The sequence below is a fragment of the Diabrotica virgifera genome, chromosome 6 (assembly GCF_917563875.1).
Source record: "Diabrotica virgifera virgifera chromosome 6, PGI_DIABVI_V3a".
In the NCBI taxonomy this organism is placed as follows: Eukaryota; Metazoa; Arthropoda; class Insecta; order Coleoptera; family Chrysomelidae; genus Diabrotica; species Diabrotica virgifera.
Window position 1 is genome coordinate 179,369,880 of NC_065448.1, and position 18,295 is coordinate 179,388,174.

Consider the following 18,295-nt stretch of genomic DNA (forward strand, 5'->3'; position numbering starts at 1 on the left):
AAAATTAAATTCAAAAAATCTTCTCTTCTTGATTCAAGAGGATCTATGGTATCTGGGAAGCCAGAAATTTGTATAAAGGCATGATTTTATATCCTTTATCGAAAGCGCAAATCGCGGGGATGATCGGCGCGGGGACACTTTTGATCATCTTATCCATAGCTACAGCCTTTGTAATTAATCTAAATTGGCTATTAGTTTTATTTTAATGTAATAATATAATAATACAATAATATTTATTACAATACAGTACACAATACAATTACAATAATACAATAATATTTATTATTTAATAAAAAATATTGGGTGCAACAAATACATAAGGTTTCTTTTTTATTCACGGAATTGCCGCACTGATTCAACCTACATTAGCCAGTCTTAAGCCTGGAGAAAAGTTTAAGTTAAATAACAGAAAAAGGATATATTATCAAATATAAATATGCCTGTATAAGAAAAAACGTTAAGACTATTACAGATGATGAACAGGAAGAAAAGCTAGACGCGTAGAAATAAGAGCTGAGGTTTGTAGAAGAAGAAAGTGTTAGTTGGTTGTACAGTAGATGAGTAGATGAGAGGTTTCAGAAAAAAATACATTTTATAGCATGAAAGTAAACTACCAAAATATTTAAACAAGTGTATATATATTAACTGTACAGGAATTCCTGGGGCAACACGAAAATATAAAGTGCTATTGATATAATGAAGATATAAAATACATAAAAAATCGCTAAAATCATCGCTCAAAAAAAACTAGCATAGGAAAGAAACTGCAGGAACTCTATCTAGGAGGAAAAACAACTATTTGATGATGGGTAGTTATAGGACTATTTAGGAGATAGAAAATAATAAAAAAGCAAAAGAAAAGGCGAGATTTAAAGCAGGAAGTTCCACAGTAGACCACTTTTTCACAGACCGAGGTTATAGAAAAGAAATTAGCCATCATTGTGAATTACATCAGTATTTATTTGTAGACATTATGACATTTAGACTTCTGAACGCCAAATTCTGGGAAAGGCCCGATGGCAGAAGGTCAGTTGGTTGCCCAAGAAAGAGGTGGAAGGACGCAGTAGCCAATGATCTACGCAAAATGGGAGTACAGCAATGGGAAATAGCTGCTCAGGACCGACAACAATGGAGGGAAATATTAAACGCGGCCAAGACTCACATAGAGTTGTAGAGCCAAATGATGATCATTATGACATTAATAAAGATTGTGACAACGATGAATAGGATAAAAAAGAATCAAATAGATTATGAAATTAAAACACACAGTAACCGATAAAATAAAAAATAAATAATAGAATATGGTTTGACCATGTAGACCAGGGTTGTCCAACTGACGGCCCGCGGGCGGCATCCGGCCCGCGAGGCTATTTGTTGTGGCCCACGTAAGATTTTCGAAAAGCATATATTTTCTTTAAATGCTGCCACTGTGAAAAAATATTTTTTAATTTATATTTTATGGTTTAGCAGTGTTTTTACATCACAAGTACTGTACCGCGTGCCGTTTCGCGGACGTGTAACGAACACATTCGTCCTCCACCACTATGAGAACTGCACTGATTACCGCGCATCACAGTTCACGCAGGCCACACCTCCCACTGCTTACCATCCGTCGCCAGCCACCATCGTGCCAGTGTGCTACTGACACGTAGGCTAGTCGGCTAATCTATTACGTTGCTAGTGAACAGTGAACTTGATTAATTCTTTGTCTTGATTCCTCTTATACAATAATGAGTGTAAAACCAGTAAAACGGAAAATTGATAGTGAGAACAGAATTTACAAAGAAAGTTGGGAGAGTGATTACTTGATTGCTAACAGTAATGGAAAGTTGCAGTGCTTAGTGTGCATGAATGTCGTTTCAGTGCCTAAAGAATATAATGTGAGAAGACATTACACAACAGTGCATGAAAATAAGTATGCTACGTACACAAATGAAAGTCGGCGTGCCCTAGTTGCAGATTTGAAGAAATAGCTTAAACAGCAAACTGGTATGTTCAGTAAAATATTACACTCTCAAACGCATTCTTTGCATGCATCTTATGCCGTGTCGGTTGAGCTGGCAAAGGCAAAAAAACCTTTCGCTGATGGCAATTTGATAAAAAAATGTGCTGTTGAAATGGCCAAAGCTTTCGGTTATTCTAAAATGGCGGAGAAATTTGAATCAGTGCCACTTTCACATCAAACCATACAAAGAAGGATTGTTGCTATGGGTGAGCAAGTAGAAAAATCTATGCTTAGCCTGGTTAAGAAAAGTTCATATTTCTCACTTTGTTTGGATGAAAGCACTGATCAAACCGATGTTAGTCAGCTGTTAATATTTGTGCGCACTACTTTTGATGATTTTACCAGTAAAGAGGAGTTATTTGATATTTGTCCTCTTTATGGAACAACAAAAGGAAAAGACATCTATGAGGCTGTGAAGAAAACAGTTGACAGAATTGGAGGTTTTGATAAATGTTCAGCCATAGCAACAGACGGGGCCCCATCAATGACAGGTAAAAAAATTGGATTAGTGGGTCTGCTTCGAGAGAATGGTCTCACTTGCCCAGTAATTCATTCTATTATAATCAGGGAGCTTTATGTGGAAAATCAGTCAAGGAAGATCAAGTTTTCCAAACCGTGATTAAGATTATAAATATGATTAGAGGTGGAAATCGATCTCTTTTACACAGACAACTTAAGCAGTTTTTAGTGGAAACAGAGGCTGAGTATGGAGACTTGCTAATGTACAACCATGTAAGGTGGCTGAGTGCAGGAAAGTGCATGGAACGATTTTTTGCCATAAGAAAGGAAATCCCTGCATTCCTCAACAAATACGTTTCATCTCACACAACTGAACTGGAAGAGAAGTTTAAGGATCCAGAATTCTTAAGACAGTTAGCTTTTATAACAGATCTGACTAATCATCTTAACATGTTAAACTTGAGTCTTCAAGGAAGAAACCAGACGGTTTCAGATTTGATCGGAATGATAAACGGATTCCGGAATAAGCTGAACGTGTTTAAACGTGCTTTGGAAAAGAACAACCTGACACACTTCCCTAGCTGTCTGCAAATACCAGAAGAATTCAACGGTGAGGAAAATATTGAGCTTTCATCCTGCATTTCACAAATTGAACAAGTTATTGATGAATTCAATACAAGATTTGAAGAAATTGAAAGTCTCAAAAGCAGTGTACTACTTTATAATAACCCTCTTGGAGCAACCATTGATGATCAACCACCCAACTTACAGCTTGAGTTATGTGATCTTCAAGCAGACATGTTCCTAATCACCAGAGAAGAAAAGGGACCTGAATTTTTCAAATTACTGTCAAAGGAGAAATTCCCAAACCTGCGAGATTTAGGACTGAAAATGACGTCAATGTTCGGAAGCACACATACATGTGAAAGTGCCTTTTCCTCCATGAAATACATAAAAAACAAAAACAGAAGCAACCTTACCGATTCTTCCTTACGTCATCTTTTGAGACTGTCTACAACTGAACTGGAGGTGGACATTTCTTCATTGGTGGATGTAGCCGATGGACCACAGTCCTCACACTAATTGGATACATCTTTTTCGCTGATTTTGCAATGTTTGTCTTGATTATTGAAAAGTGTTATCAATAAATTTTCCGTTTATAAAAAAATTTAGTTGTTAAGCAATAAAAGAAATAATACTCTTTTTTGTTTTAATTATTTTTATACCTCAGTTTATTTTGTTATTACTTGTAACAAAATTATTATATGGCCCGCGACAACATCAAAGGTTTTAGTTTTGGCCCTTGAGGCATTGCAAGTTGGACACCCCTGATGTAGACCAAATAACATATACAAGATTTTACAAGTAAATTATGGTATGGGAACCAGATGAAAGAAAAAAATTCGTAAAACGCAGATGAAGTTGGAGAAGCTGAGTAGGGGTAGATTTGAGAGATTGCGGCATAGAGAAAGATGCCTGGAATGATAGAGATGCATCTAACCTAGAACATGTTTTAAACCGAAGCACGTATGTACTACCTTGTGCACTTGTTGCCAAAATTACTATATAAATTTTATCTTCTATAAACTGTTCTTTTAGCGTGGTAAGGATCTACTGGTATATTTGAAGCAGCTACCCTGAAACCATGTTCAGCATCTGCTATGTAGTGTACTGTTTGTAATATACCATTAGCATCGATGTAAGAATATCCTCCTCTAGTAACTCCATCTTCGGATCTCGATTCCGAGTGGGAACTGTGGGGTCCTAAAACATTTTGTTTATTGTAAATATTTCTAATGTTACTGGCTAAGACTTCGTTGGTAAAATAGTAAAAAGAAATAAAAAATGTCCACCGATGAATTTTTAAAGCTCTTCAGCATAAAAAGAATCATCAACGAATATAAATAAAAGTGGTGTACAGGGTGTAACAAAAATACAGGTCATAAATTAAATCACATATTTTGTGACCAAAAATAGTTCGAATGAACCTAACTTACCTTTGTACAAATATGCACATAAAAAAAGTTATAGCCCTTTGAAATTACAAAATGAAAATCGATTTTTTCGAATCTATTGAAAACTATTGGAGATTTTTTATTGAAAATGGTGTGGCATTATTATGGCAGGAACATCTTAAACAAAAATTATAGTGAAATTTGTGCACCCCACAAAAATTTTATGGGGTTTGGTTCCCTTAAACCCCCCCAAACTTTTTTGTACGTCTCAATTAAATTATTATTGTGGTACAATTAGTTAAATTCAATATTCCTAAAACTTTTTTGCCTCTTAGTATTTTTTCGATAAGGCAGTTTTTATCGAGTTTATGCTTATTTTTTAATATGTTTACATAAAAATTTTATGGGGGTTTTGTTCTTTTAAACCCACCAAATGTTTGTGTACGTTCCAATTAAAACATTACTGCGGTACCATTAGTTAAACACAGTGTTTTTAAAACTTTTTGGCCTCTTTGTATTTTTTCGAGAACGCACCTCTTATCGAGATGTGGCTTCTTTTTTAATATAGTTCAAAATATACCTAAAAATGTAAATCATAAATAAATTTTCATATTATTCCCAAATCTCCATAATCGTACTTAATAGGGATGGCGGTTTTTGACAAAACACCGGTTTTCGGCTATACCGGTTTTTTGCTTACAGTTTAACCTGGTGGTTATAACCGGCCAAAAAACCGGTTTTTGGAAAAACCGGTTTTCGGTTTTTTTAATCCAATAGGTTACAAAGTTACATTTACAATACAATTTAGTTTGCGATACTCCATTCGACTCGATATCAATATGATCAAAATTAGTACTATCGAAAGAAGATGTATTACTTCTAACATGTTTGTATATTTGCAGAATAGGTACATTTTAACTCATTTAATACTTCCTGTATGAGTGTATCGTTGTGAAAACTTGGGGAAATTCTTGTAGGTCTGGATCCCGCGTATGAAAAAAAAGTTGATTAATAGCAAGCTGAAAATTTGTTAATAGCTTAACGGTGTCTAGTCGGACAAACTTTGATATACGGGAACACTGGAACAGGGGCAGTTTTAATTGTGGAACAGGTTAAAAATTTGGAACGGTCAGACCACGAAAACGGCACATTTATTTTGTCCGACAGAATAGACTTAAACTCTCCGAACAGAGATTAAATTCTCATGCAAAAATCAGACTGCTATTTATCACCTGTCATAATTCCTGTCATTTGACATATTCTACATGTTCCACTCATTAAAACGCCTATTTGGTAATAAATAGCAGTCTGATTTTTGCATGAGAGTTTAATCTCTGTTCGGAGAGTGTAAGTCTGTTCTGTCGGACAAAATGTATGTGCCGTTTTCGTGGTCTGACCATTCCAAATTTTTAACCTGTTCCACAATTAAAACTTCCCCTGTTCCAGTGCTCCCATATATCAAAGTTTGTCCGTCTAGACACCCTTGAGCTATTAACAAATTTTCAGCTTGCTATTAATCAACTTTTTTTTCATATGCGGGATCCAGACTTATTGGAGATTCGTATTCGTAATCAGTAATTCGATATTCATAGTCAGTGCATTATTTTTGGTAATCAGAAAAAGTCATTCACCCACTTTCAACGTCAAGAGTTAAGTGTGAAAAATAGATGATGTTTGCGTCTAATTCACCCAGATCACTTCTTATGTAAATATTATGATTACAAATACCTTTTCGAGGAAATATTATAATAAAACTTAATAATTGTTTCTAGCTGATGTGAGATTGTACTTTCAGTTTCCTTTTGTATTTTATAAAATAAAATAAAATTTGAATTATGGTTTTGTTTGGAATAATTACTTGAGAATAATAATTAGGATTGGGATCCAAAATAATACCTAACCCAGTGCTTCCCAAAGTGTGCGCCGCGGCGCCCTGGGGCGCCGTGGCTCGACTACAGGGGCTCCGCGAAAGTTTTCTTCCAATATTAGACATAATCACATAATTACCTTCAAGTATTAAACATTAAACTAAAGTTGTTATGACAACTTTTTAACTTTTAAAATATACCTTTATAAAATGTTTCCCATGATAAACGAGTTCAGTTATTAGTAATTTTATTTGATGCCGACAATATATCCTCGATATTTTAAATTCCACGAAACAATTCTCTTACTACTGTAAATTGACTTCGGACCGACAGGCCATAAATCACTGCCGGTCGGCAAATACAATCGTCTCTTTGCACGTGCACATTTTAAAACTATGAATTTTTACTTATCTAAATTTTAGTTAGTTGAATTTGTAGTTTCATACTGTTCGCATCGTTCCATTTATCAGTGTGAATATAAACAGGGTTGTTTCACCTACTTGTGTACAAAAGTTGCTGTAAAAATGGAAAAGTTTTTGAATTTAAATAAACAAGGTGGTTCTAAAAATAAAGTGGATGCACCACAAACTAGTGGTAGAGTCGTGAAGAAACGAAAATACCGTAAATATGATGACAGCTATTTGGATTTTGGCTTTACATCAACAAACGTCAATGATGAAGAGAGACCACAATGTGTATTGTGTCTGAAACTTTTGGCTCCAGAATGCATGCAGTAAGTTAAAACGCCAATTGGAAGCCAATCATCCAAACTTTGCTGACAAACCTCGTAGCTTTTTTACCAGTAAGTTAAATGATTTGAAGCAACAAAAATGTAACTTTTCCAAGCATTTGTCGATACCTAAAAATGCTTTGCTGGCATCATACAAGGTTGCGTATAAAGTTGCAAAGTGTAAAAAGCCCCACACAATCGCAGAAAAATTAATTCCACCGGCTGCTGTAGATTTCCTTCTTTGAATTTGGTCTTAGAACGTGTGGTAACTGTGGTAAATTATATAAAAACTAGACCGGTGAAAGCAAGGTTTTTCAAAAAAATGTGTGAGGATATGGGTGCAGAACACACGTCTCTGTTATACTACTGCCACTCACGATGGCTCTCTCGTGCTAATGTTTTGTCTCGTACGTTCCAATTACGGCAAGAAATGTACATTTTTCTTGAAGAAGAAAAACACCAGTATGCCAAGTACTTTGTAGAAACGGATTTTTTTATTCAACTAGCATACTTATGTGATATCTTTGAAAAGTTAAATGCGATGAATCTCTCCCTGCAAGGCCGCAACACGCACATTTTAAAATTGGCGGAGAAGATTTCAGCTTTCAGAAAAAAATTAGAAGTATGGAAGAGAAAAATTAATGATAATAATATCAATGATTGTTGTCCCTTGTTGCAGGAGTTTATTATCTCCAATGAAGTTAATATCTCTTGCAATATTAAATCTATTTTTGCGGATCACTTATCAGAGCTTATCAAATGGTTCGAAAAATACTTTCAAGCTGATAATATCGACCAGTTTGCATGGATTCAAGATCCATTTAGAGCGGAAGCTCCTTCTGAATTTACTTCTTTAGAAGAAGAAAATCTCATTGATTTTGCTTGCGACAATACGTTGAAGACAAAGTTTGGCTGCACGGAACTAACTGATTTTTGGATATCAGTAAAAGATGAATATCCGCTGCTGAGTGGTAAAGCTCTTGGCATCTTAATTCCATTTGCAACATCCTATTTGTGCGAAGCTGGGTTTTCGGCGGTCGCTGTAATAAAAAGTAAATACCGTGCGAAAATTAACGTGAAACAAGAAATGAGGGTAGCTGTGTCCAGTTTGATTCCGAGATTTGAAAAGTTGTGTAATGAACAAGAACAAGCTCATTTATCCCATTAATTACTGTAATTATTTTTTCAATAAATTGTTTGTGAATTTAAAGTATGTTTCATTATTATTAAATTAACCTAACCATATCAACTGCAACAGAAACCGTATTAACTACAGTTAAAGTTAGACGTTAAATCAATATTTTGACTCAGGGCGCCGCGGAAAAATTCTAGTTTATTAAGTGCGCCGCGAACTAAAAAACTTTGGGAACCACTGACCTAACCTAATCCTAATCACCGTAAAAACCTAATAACCGGTTTTTACTTAAAAAAAACCGGTTATAACCGGGACAAAAAAACAACCGGTAAAACCGCTTATTGCGAAGTAAAAAAACCGGTTTTAGGTTTAAACCAGTAGGTTTTTCCCATCCCTAGTACTTAACCATATACAAATTGTGGTGGATTTGACAAATATTCAAAATATCTCGATAAAAACTGACTTTTCGAAAAAGTAATAAGAGGCAAAAAAGTCTTAAAAACAATGTGTTTAACTAATGGTACTACAATAATACTTTAATTGGAACGTACACAAAATTTTGGGGGGTTTAAAGAACAAAACCCCCATAAAATTTTTATGGGTTGTGCAAATTTCACTATAATTTTTTTTAAGATGCTACTGCCGTAAGAATACCACATGTCCATTTTGAATAAAAAATCTCCAATAGTTTTCGATATATTGGAAAAAATCGATTTTCATTTTGTAATTTCAAAGGGCTGTAACTTTTTTTATGTGCACATTTGTACTAAGGTAAGTTAGGTTCAGTGGAACTATTTTTATTCCGAGATGTGATTAAATTTATGACCTGTATTTTTGTTACACCCTGTATAATAATTTTTCTACAACCTTTTTAAAAATGCAATTTTTAGCACTCCATAGGAGCGTTAAAAATGCTATTTTAAGGCATTGCAGTTAATAGTTATTTAACCAAGTTAAAGTGTAATAGTGTATTAATAAGGGCGATTAACAATTGATATATTGTAACGCGTGAGCGAGGCGAGCGCGTTAATGTTCGAGATTGTTAATCGCCATTTTAATTCACGAGTTCGTTACAAAACTTTTCCGTCTACCGTACTTTTCAGAAATAAAGATATATCCATCTTTTGATTTTTCAAATACACAGAATTTTAAACAATAAAGTAAATAATGACATACAATGACAGATAGTACTAACAGCGGCTACTTCATTTTAAATTTGTTAGTGGGAATATAAATAGGTGTATGTTTAGTTGCCTACACCACACGTCACTGCCAATCATAAAGCGTTTAATTAATTTATGCAAGCAATGTATGTTGTGTTGCCTATAATGAAATCGTTCATTAATAGAAAATCATTCATTAATAGGGGTCATTAATCAATGATTTTGAGGGTGTTAAAATTGATCATAAATGGACGGTCGACGGAAAAAGTGAATTGTCAAATTGTGAAACGTCAAAATATTTATGTTTCATTTATTAACATTAATATTAATACTACAACTTGCGCAATTTAAAAAGGTGGTTTAAAAGGTTTTTTAAAATTTAATTTTAACTGTATTATTGCATTTTTAACACGTTTGTATAAAAAACAAGTTTATGTAACGGTATATATAATATTTTCGCTAAGAATTTTTAGACATTTCCCTCGAGTGTAGACAACCAGTTCTACCTTTTTGGGGTCATAGGTTTCATGGTTTCAGCAATTAACAAAAATATTGTATTTTATAAATTTATAACGTTTGTAGAAAAAATATTGTATGATATACGTGTTAAAAAGTACATTTGTAAGGCACTCATGTGCCTTTCACATACGTGCCTTAAAATTGTACTTTTAACACTTATATCATAAATAACTATTAAGTCCCATACATTTTACAGTCCCATACAAATTTTGATATTCCTTGAAAATAAACTTATGGTAAAATTGATATATAGCAACCTCCACGCTACTAGACACACAGTTACATTGAGGCAATACAGTCCTGGACACTTCACCTGTTGCACTGTTTACTTTTATGTCTAGTGACGTACGTCTAGAACGTCAGAAAATGTATTATGTAAATATGAAAATTTGACAGATTATAAAACAGCTGTATTTGAAGTTTATAGTTCTTAGTGTATTAAAGTTGTAAATGTTATAAATTATTGCAATATTTTTGGTGTTTGAATAAATTTTTTTTAAGCAGCGTAATAATAGTATTAAATAATTATTGTTTTTGTTGTATGGAAAAACAATTATTTTGAATAGTTTCACGAAAGTCACATGACGTGACAGACATAAAACTCACAGGTAAGAATAGGCCGGATTAGCCCACCCTTAGAAATTAGGTACCCGTGTGTCTACTAGCATGGCGCTTACTGTTATGCGAATCAGCCTATAGCATACATATTTGGACATAAGCGATTCCTATTATTGTTTAATATCCCAATCTATCTATTATCTAATCATCGAGTTGTGTCCTTCCTCATTGTCGCTTGTAATTCAATGGTCTCCAACGTTGTTGTTGACCATGCTCTCTCAGACTCTCAGAGTATGGTTCAAATTTTTGTTAAAATTTCGCTATTTGAGTAGAAATATTTTTGAGTACCTATTAGTTATTTTAGGAATGCAATTACTTCCCTTCTTTGATGTTTTGAGATTCAGCATTTTTGTATTTTCATAAAATATTGTACTGTTTTTACATATTTTACAACATTAAAATGATTATCCATGTCTGTCAGTCTATCGGTAAACACAAATTGCTAATAAAACAGATAGGGTTGTATTAAAGGTCAGAAATTTGACCTCAGACTTCCGGTTCCAGAGTAACAACCGGAAGTACCGTTTTAAAATCACCGAAATAATACAAGCAATATACTATTCAACGCGTCTTAGCAACACGAGAACAAAAATATACCTATATTTTCGGATTTTATGTCACTCTCGGTTAAAAAGCTGTAACCGGATATGACACATTTTACTCGCAGAAAACTGTGATATCAATCGACGCGCATTGAAAATTTGAGCTCGAATAGTCCGTTCCGGTTTGATGTCATTTTCAGTTAAAAAGTTATGAGCGGAAGTTTGACAAAAATGACTCAAAGTTAGAGAAATCGTATCTCAGTCGATACAATGTAACACGAAAATTCAATAAATATCGACTTCCGGTTCTACTTCCCGTTAAGGTGGGGTGAAAATCTAGGACATACATCAATTTCTTGTTTTCCTTGGTAGAAGTCTTATTTTGTCCTTTCTAAGCGTCTATACTTGAGAGTTGTATGTAAGAACAGGTAGTACATACGTACTCCTTGAAGATATTTTTTTCAGATTAGCATATTTTCTTATTCTTTTGTATATTACAGAGTTTAGAAAAAGATGTTTTTCGTTTCTACTATTTGAATGTCTCTGTCCAATTTTGTGATTTGCCCTAAGTATATGTATTTAGATAAGTGTCTTTGTTTGTTTATATTTGTTGTTTTATTCTGACATTGAGATCTTCCTCTTGGTTCTTGGATCTTCCTCTTGTCATGGTTTTAATTTGATCTAATTCATCTTTATTTCGATTTTTCTGTTTTCTACTTTCCTACCTTCCGGTTTATCTTAATTTATTGAGATCAGTTTGTTACACCAGTTTAACGGATGTTGTCTTCTGGTTTATATTCGCTATTAGGTGTATAGTCCGAGTATATCGATTATAATCAGTTCTTCCACGCCGAAGAGTATCTATTACTGCCCAATGTTCTAAAGTATCGAATGCCATACTACATAAATATGTGTTATTATACTCGTTTGCTTCTTCAATTAATAATTTTTCGTTTATCCTTGAATTACTCCTTGAATTAAGACCTTGAAATAACTCCTCCATTATTAGAATAGATAGAATGACAAATGAGATGTCGAGTGATAGTTTATAACCAAAAGATGGTTTTAAAGATGAGAATTTTGACCTTAGACTTTCGGTTCGAGAGTTGCAACCGAAAGTGCTGTTTTTAAATTATATACTTCCGGTTTTTATATCAATTCCGGTTAAAAAATGACCGGAAGATTGGCAAAAAGGACTCAAAATTGTTGAAATCTAATATTAATAGACGCAAAGTTACACGAAGGTCTAATTATCGATTTCTGGTTCTACTTCCGGTCATATTGTGCGAAAACCTGGGTCTTACGAAGTCCAATTGCTTAGTCGATAACTTATACATGTAGTTGGGTTATGGGTTTGTAGTTCTATGGCTATTTTCTGTCTTCTTTTCGAAATAACAACAACCTTATTACTTCGTCCCAAGTGTTTGGTATCTTTTATTAACCGCTCTGTTCCAACAACAGAAACATTAACTTCTAACTATGAACTATCTTTGTGTTTCAATTGGGTCAAAAACCAATTTGAGAATCCACAAACTAATTTCTGAATCTCAGTCTTATCACTTTTTATATTTTTAAAAATATTTTCCTACCAATAATTTACATCTTACTCACCTACATATCCATATGAATATTTTCCCAAATAGTTATTTTTGTCGTTGTGAGCAAAGTCAACTGGATTGTAAGAATACTGAGCAGTTTGAGCCACTGCGTGAGCCGGTGCTACATAGGAATTAATTACAGTTTTTACTGGAACAACGGCTCCATCACCAATTTCGGGAACATAGCCTACACTTATTTGTTTGGCAAGGGCTTCATTTCTGAGTTTGATTCTTTCTACCTCTGCCAGATGTTCTGCTCTCGCTTTGATGACTTCGGGTAAATCTTGAACTGGTCGTGGAGGAACAGGTAATACTGGTGTACTTGCGTACGCTGCATTGAGAACGGCTAGATGTTCACTGCGGGCTTTTACTACTTCGGGGAGGTCAGTTACTGGTTGTGGGAGCTGCAAATAGATAAATAGGGAAGAGTATTAAAAAAGGTAATACAAAGGCAGTACGATTATGTATAGTAGTACCAGCTATCTAAGAGAGTCATTCACTAGTTTACAACGTCTTTTACCCAGCCATGGAACCAACGTGTATAAGTAGTGTAAAAAATCCTAAATAAGGTTAGGTAATGAAAAAAAAATCAGGACGTCAAGTTTTTTTTATATTTATTTTTTAAATTTTTCATAATTATTCATAAGGTGGGTGAGCCAAAGGTGGCCCATGCTCCTAAGGTGGCCACTTTTAATTTTGTCCTAGTAGTTGACCTAATAACCGCCAGGTACCAGCACATACTTGAAGATATAGATATGCCATCTAGCGCTGTTATTTATCAGTACATGATGACGCAGAGACGAACGGCGGTCATTTCGTGCCTTTTAGTATGCCGTTACGTTTGAGGTTAGAGGGACGCTATTATATTCCGGTAAGTAAACTTTTCTTCATTATTACAATTAATTAGGCGTAATCTACAAATAACATATATGGATGTTACATACATTTCATCACCTTTCATAATATGCATGTAGTTTTTCATCTGACGTTACGGTTCAAGAGTAGTTATGAAGAAAACAAAACAAAACACGGTTTTGGTAGTGGTTCCCAACATTGCCGGGCCACCTTAGGAACACTATATGTTTAAACTCTTTTATTCGCTTATAACGATGTTATAACTCCCATTATTGTTTGTTTTACTTTTAAAATGTATTATAATACTTTCTATAAGTTTTTTTGTTTGTTGCTTTCAGATAAAGATGGCTCGACAACTTGGGCGGTCATGGACGGAAGAAGACCTAGCAAACGCGGTGATTCTGTTCTCAATGACAATATGGCTGTTAGAAAAGCTGCCGAGACGTTTGGTATTCCAAGAAGAACTCTTCGGAACCATCTAACTTCAGGTAGTTTTAAGAAAATAACAGGTCGTCAGTCTATTTTGACCTTTAAACAAGAGCTGGAATTGTGCGGGAGAATTAATCGTTTAGCTGATGTTGGAATGCCCATCATACCAAAATTGGTGAAACGGATTGTTTACAAATCAACAAAATAAAAAATCCATTCAATGATGAGTTAGGCTCTGCAGGGAGAAAGTGGTTTAAATTGTTTATGCAGAGACACCCTGACGTCAGCAAAAGAAAATCTCAAAATATCAACCCAGCCAGAGCTCAAAAGCTTAACAGATTCATTGTGGGTGACTATTTTGATAAGCTAAGAGATGTCATGATCGAAATGAACGTCATGCAAAAATCTCAATCGATTTACAACGTCGATGAAAAAGGTAACCGTTTGTGTTTGCGTCAAGCTCCGACAGTTTTAGCTTGCAAAGGGTCCAAACGTGTGCATAACATTGCTTCTGAATACGGCGAGAATGTTACAATTGTTTCTTGTGGCAATGCTCTTGGCCAAGTTATTCCTCCAGTCATTCTTTTTAAAGGAGAAAGGTTGCGTCCAGAATGGGCCGAAGATTTACCACCTGGTAGCAGTGTTTTTATGACACCCAAGAATTCCATGAATACCCAGACATTTATCAAGTGGATTGATCACTTTGGCAAATACAAAATACCAGAATCGGTTCTTCTGATCTTTGACGGCGTTTCTTCCCATTTGGACGCTAACATTGTAGAGGCTGCAGATGCTCATGAAATAACGTTGTTTTGTTTACCAAGCAATACCACTCATGAGCTGCAGCCAATGGACAAAAGCGTATTTCGTGCTTATGAAGCTTATTGGGATGAAGAAATGATGCTACTTTGGACTCAGCATGCTCAAAAAGGTGATTCTGTCGTAGAAGTAAGCGCTGGTCGCGTCATTACAAAGAACAAGTTTGGGAAAGTTTTTTCACGGGCTTGAGTCAAAGCTGCATCTCCTTCCAAAGTTATTTCCGGTTTTAGGGTGACTGAGATTTTTCCTTTCGACCCTACTGCAATCAAAGATGAAGCTTTTGTTCCTAGTGACCTTACAAACAGAGTAATTCCAACTGAAGAGAATGATGTACTTTAACCGTAAATCAAAGAAGAAAAAATCTCCTTTGAAAACCAGTAAAAGTGCAAAGAAAAGACCAGTGGAAGGAAGTGACTTTTCGTTATCTGACAGTGACTACTCAGTGCACAATTCATCTGCAAGTGATATAAATTGTGAATCTGACACAAAAGAAAGATCTTTCAATGAAATTTTGAAAACCCCAGAAGCTCCAGCCAAGAAATGTTTAAAGCCCAGGAAGAAAGCACTCAACTAGCGTGCTCAAAAGATTTTGGTTAATTTATTTGAAGCAAAAGAAGAAGATCAAGCAAAAAATAATCATCAAAAACAAAACATTTTAATGAACCAAAATGCACTGGAGATAAAAAAGACAAGAGTAAACTTAAAAGTGAAGAAGATGCTCAACGTGGAACTAGCGGAACAAACAAATTCATTAACAGCAACAGAGTAGAAAGCTGGTATTGTCACCTTTACAATACTGATCGTGTAACGGACATGAGGCTTTGTAATCAGTGTTACCGTTATGTACACGAAGAATGTGTACCAGTTTTATTATTGTTTTGGGATCATGTCCTCATGCATTCTTCGTACGTGACCAAACCATCTTAGTTGTATTTCGTTGATTTCGTCATTTATTGTATGTGCGACCTTCATAATTTCTCGTATCCGTTCATTGGTGACATGTTCTCTTCTTGATCTTCCTGCAGCTCTTCTCCAGAAATCCATTTCGGTGACCTCTAACATTTGTTTTGATTTGTCCTTTATATGCCATACTTCACATCTGTATGTTATGTTGCTTTTCACTACGGCATTATAGACCGTTTTCTTATTTTGATTGTTTATCTGCGTGTCCCAGAATACTGAGTTTAGAAGCGCAATTGCTTTCCTGCCCTGAATATTTCGTTCTTTACTGGCTCCGTCCAGTGTTCCATCATTCGTGATTTTCATACCCAGATATTTATATTCGTTACATGAACTGATTATTTGTCCTCCGTCTAGTATCAAGTCCTGGTGTGTTCCATCGATATTCATATATTTGGTTTTTCCTTTGTTGATTTCTAGTCTTCATTTCCTGTATTCCTCTATTAGCTTTCTTGTCATGTAACAGATATAATCGTAGTCTTGTTCTATTAGTATTTGGTGATCTGCGAAACAAATAGTATAGAGTGTATGGCCATTCAATGGGAGTCCCATGTTGTTGCATTTCCGTTTCCCATTATTCAGAGCTTGTTTCAAATATATTTTAAAAAGTGTTGGAGAGAGACAGCATCCTTGTTTTAGCCCTTTATTTGTCAAAAACCCTTCGGTAACTTTGTTTCCTTCTTTAATTTTGGTGGTCATGATGTTATAAAAATTTTTAATTATTTTTATGATTTCTATGTTGATGTTTGTATTCTCCATTGCCTCCCATAACTTTACACCAAAGGTACACTCTCGTATACCTTTTTCAGATCAATATATACGAAGTGAATCTCTTGGTTGACCGCTGTTTTCTTTTTCATGACCTGTGTGATTGCAAATAGAGGATCAATTGTAGATCTTGAGGCTCTAAAGCCTGCTTGTTCTTCTGCCTCCATTTCCTTGTATTCGTCTTCTATTCGGGTTTGTAAAATCCTTCCGTATATTTTGTTGATTGTTGGTGTAACGGAAATACCCCTGTAGTTGTCACATTGTTCTCGATCTCCTTTTTTGTTTATTGATGACATATACCATAATTAGTATTTCAACGACCTACTGACAGTAAATAGAAAGGAATTCGAAACATCAGGACCATCCTAGGACACAGTAGGAGTAACAGGATCTCCAATAAGGCTATCCACCAATGAAATAAAGAAAGTATGTACCGAACTAAAAATCGGTAAAGCACCAGGACCTGGGGAGATTTCAGCCGAGTTGACAAAAAACGGAACTCCAAGATTTTACGAGCACTTAAGGAATGCACTACAAAGATGCATCGACAACAAAGAAGTCCCAGAAGAATGGAAATTATCGTAAGTTTCTTCTTAAAGTTGTTAATTGATTTTTAAATGTAGTGTCAGTTAATAACGAATTAAAAAAAAATGTATATTTTTTGTGCAACTACAGTGGTAAAAAATGTAAAATTATCCCAAACTTAATATTTTCGGTGTGCAAGTTAACCCTCCAGCGGGCACTATGTCATACATTTTACGAAAAAAGTACATGATCGTACCCACCACTTATACCACATAGTGGAGCGCATCGAGCTTATAGGTTTGTGAGGTTTGGTGTGTTCCTAAACTATTAACCTATCGGATGTGTTTGATATATGTAACAAATTTCCGTTATTCGTAACATTTACGACACGCCCCGTTTCATGTAAGTTTATAATATTATCCTCGTAAATTTTATTCTCTATGAAAATATTGATTATTTTTGATTACGATGAAACCAAAGGTGGAGTGGATAATCTAGACAAGATGCGTGCTGCTTACTCGGCCACTAGGAAAACAAATAGATGGCCGTGTATAGTTTTTCCTATACTATATTATAGGTTCTTATAAATCGAAGGGTTATCCTGGAAAATTTGTCAGATCAACTCTCAGACAGTTACTTCAAGATCTGAATGCTTTCCTTAAGGTGACTTATGGTCGGCAGGTTAACATTAGTTAAAATTACTTGTGTTTTATAAAGAGTCAAATGAACCTTATGACAGGTTCTAGCTTATTTCACCATTTGGCTCGTGTGTTATTTCCTCTTCGCTACATATTTCCACCATCTGACTTGCATTATTCTCAAATTTTCCTACAAGTCTTGTAACCACTGCTTTCTTGGTCTATAATACCATTTCTCATTGGTACTTCAATTCTTTACTACAAAGTTTTTCTTACTTCTTCCTAGATATCTTTTCAAGCTACGTCAGTCTTGTGGTGAAATCGAACTAATTCTCCCTTACTATTACCTTTTCTTCTTCTTCTTAGAGTACTCTAAGACTAAATTCTGACAAATCTTTCTCTGTCGTCTACTCCCCTTCCCTCCGTCAACAACCTCAAGAGCTTATAATGTCTTACTGCTAGTTCGCTACACATGTCCTAGATAACTGGTTTTTCGCTTTCATAATGTTCTCTGTCATGGCTCATGCGCAATACTGCCTCGATTGTGCCCTGGTTTGTCCATGGTATTATCAGGAGTCTTCTAAACACCAACATCTTGAAAGCTTTCAACCTTCTCATAGCACTTAGATTCATTGTCCATACCTCTGTCCCATATATTCTTCTTCTTGACTGGCTTTACAATTCGGGGTGAGTCTTCGCCGCATCCACT

At 35.0% G+C, this 18,295-nt stretch overlaps 2 protein-coding genes across 3 annotated transcripts in view; one reads left to right on the forward strand and one right to left on the reverse strand.

Moving 5' to 3' along the window:
* Positions 1–216: 216 nt before the first annotated feature.
* The window catches only part of LOC114328178 (uncharacterized), an 86,322-nt gene continuing 68,243 nt past the window's right edge, over positions 217–18,295 (reverse strand). For both annotated transcript variants that reach the window (XM_028276958.2, XM_050653384.1), the window contains 2 exons: positions 12,606–12,996; positions 217–4,228 (listed from right to left, as the gene is read on the reverse strand). In XM_028276958.2, coding sequence (XP_028132759.1) covers positions 4,038–4,228; positions 12,606–12,996 — 582 coding nt within the window. In that variant the 3' untranslated portion in view covers positions 217–4,037. The remainder of the gene's footprint in view (positions 4,229–12,605; positions 12,997–18,295) is intronic.
* LOC126886250 (general transcription factor II-I repeat domain-containing protein 2B-like) lies at positions 2,915–3,547 on the forward strand. Its single transcript, XM_050653115.1, has one exon. It carries the CDS (start codon positions 2,915–2,917, stop codon positions 3,545–3,547), a length of 633 nt encoding a protein of 210 aa, XP_050509072.1.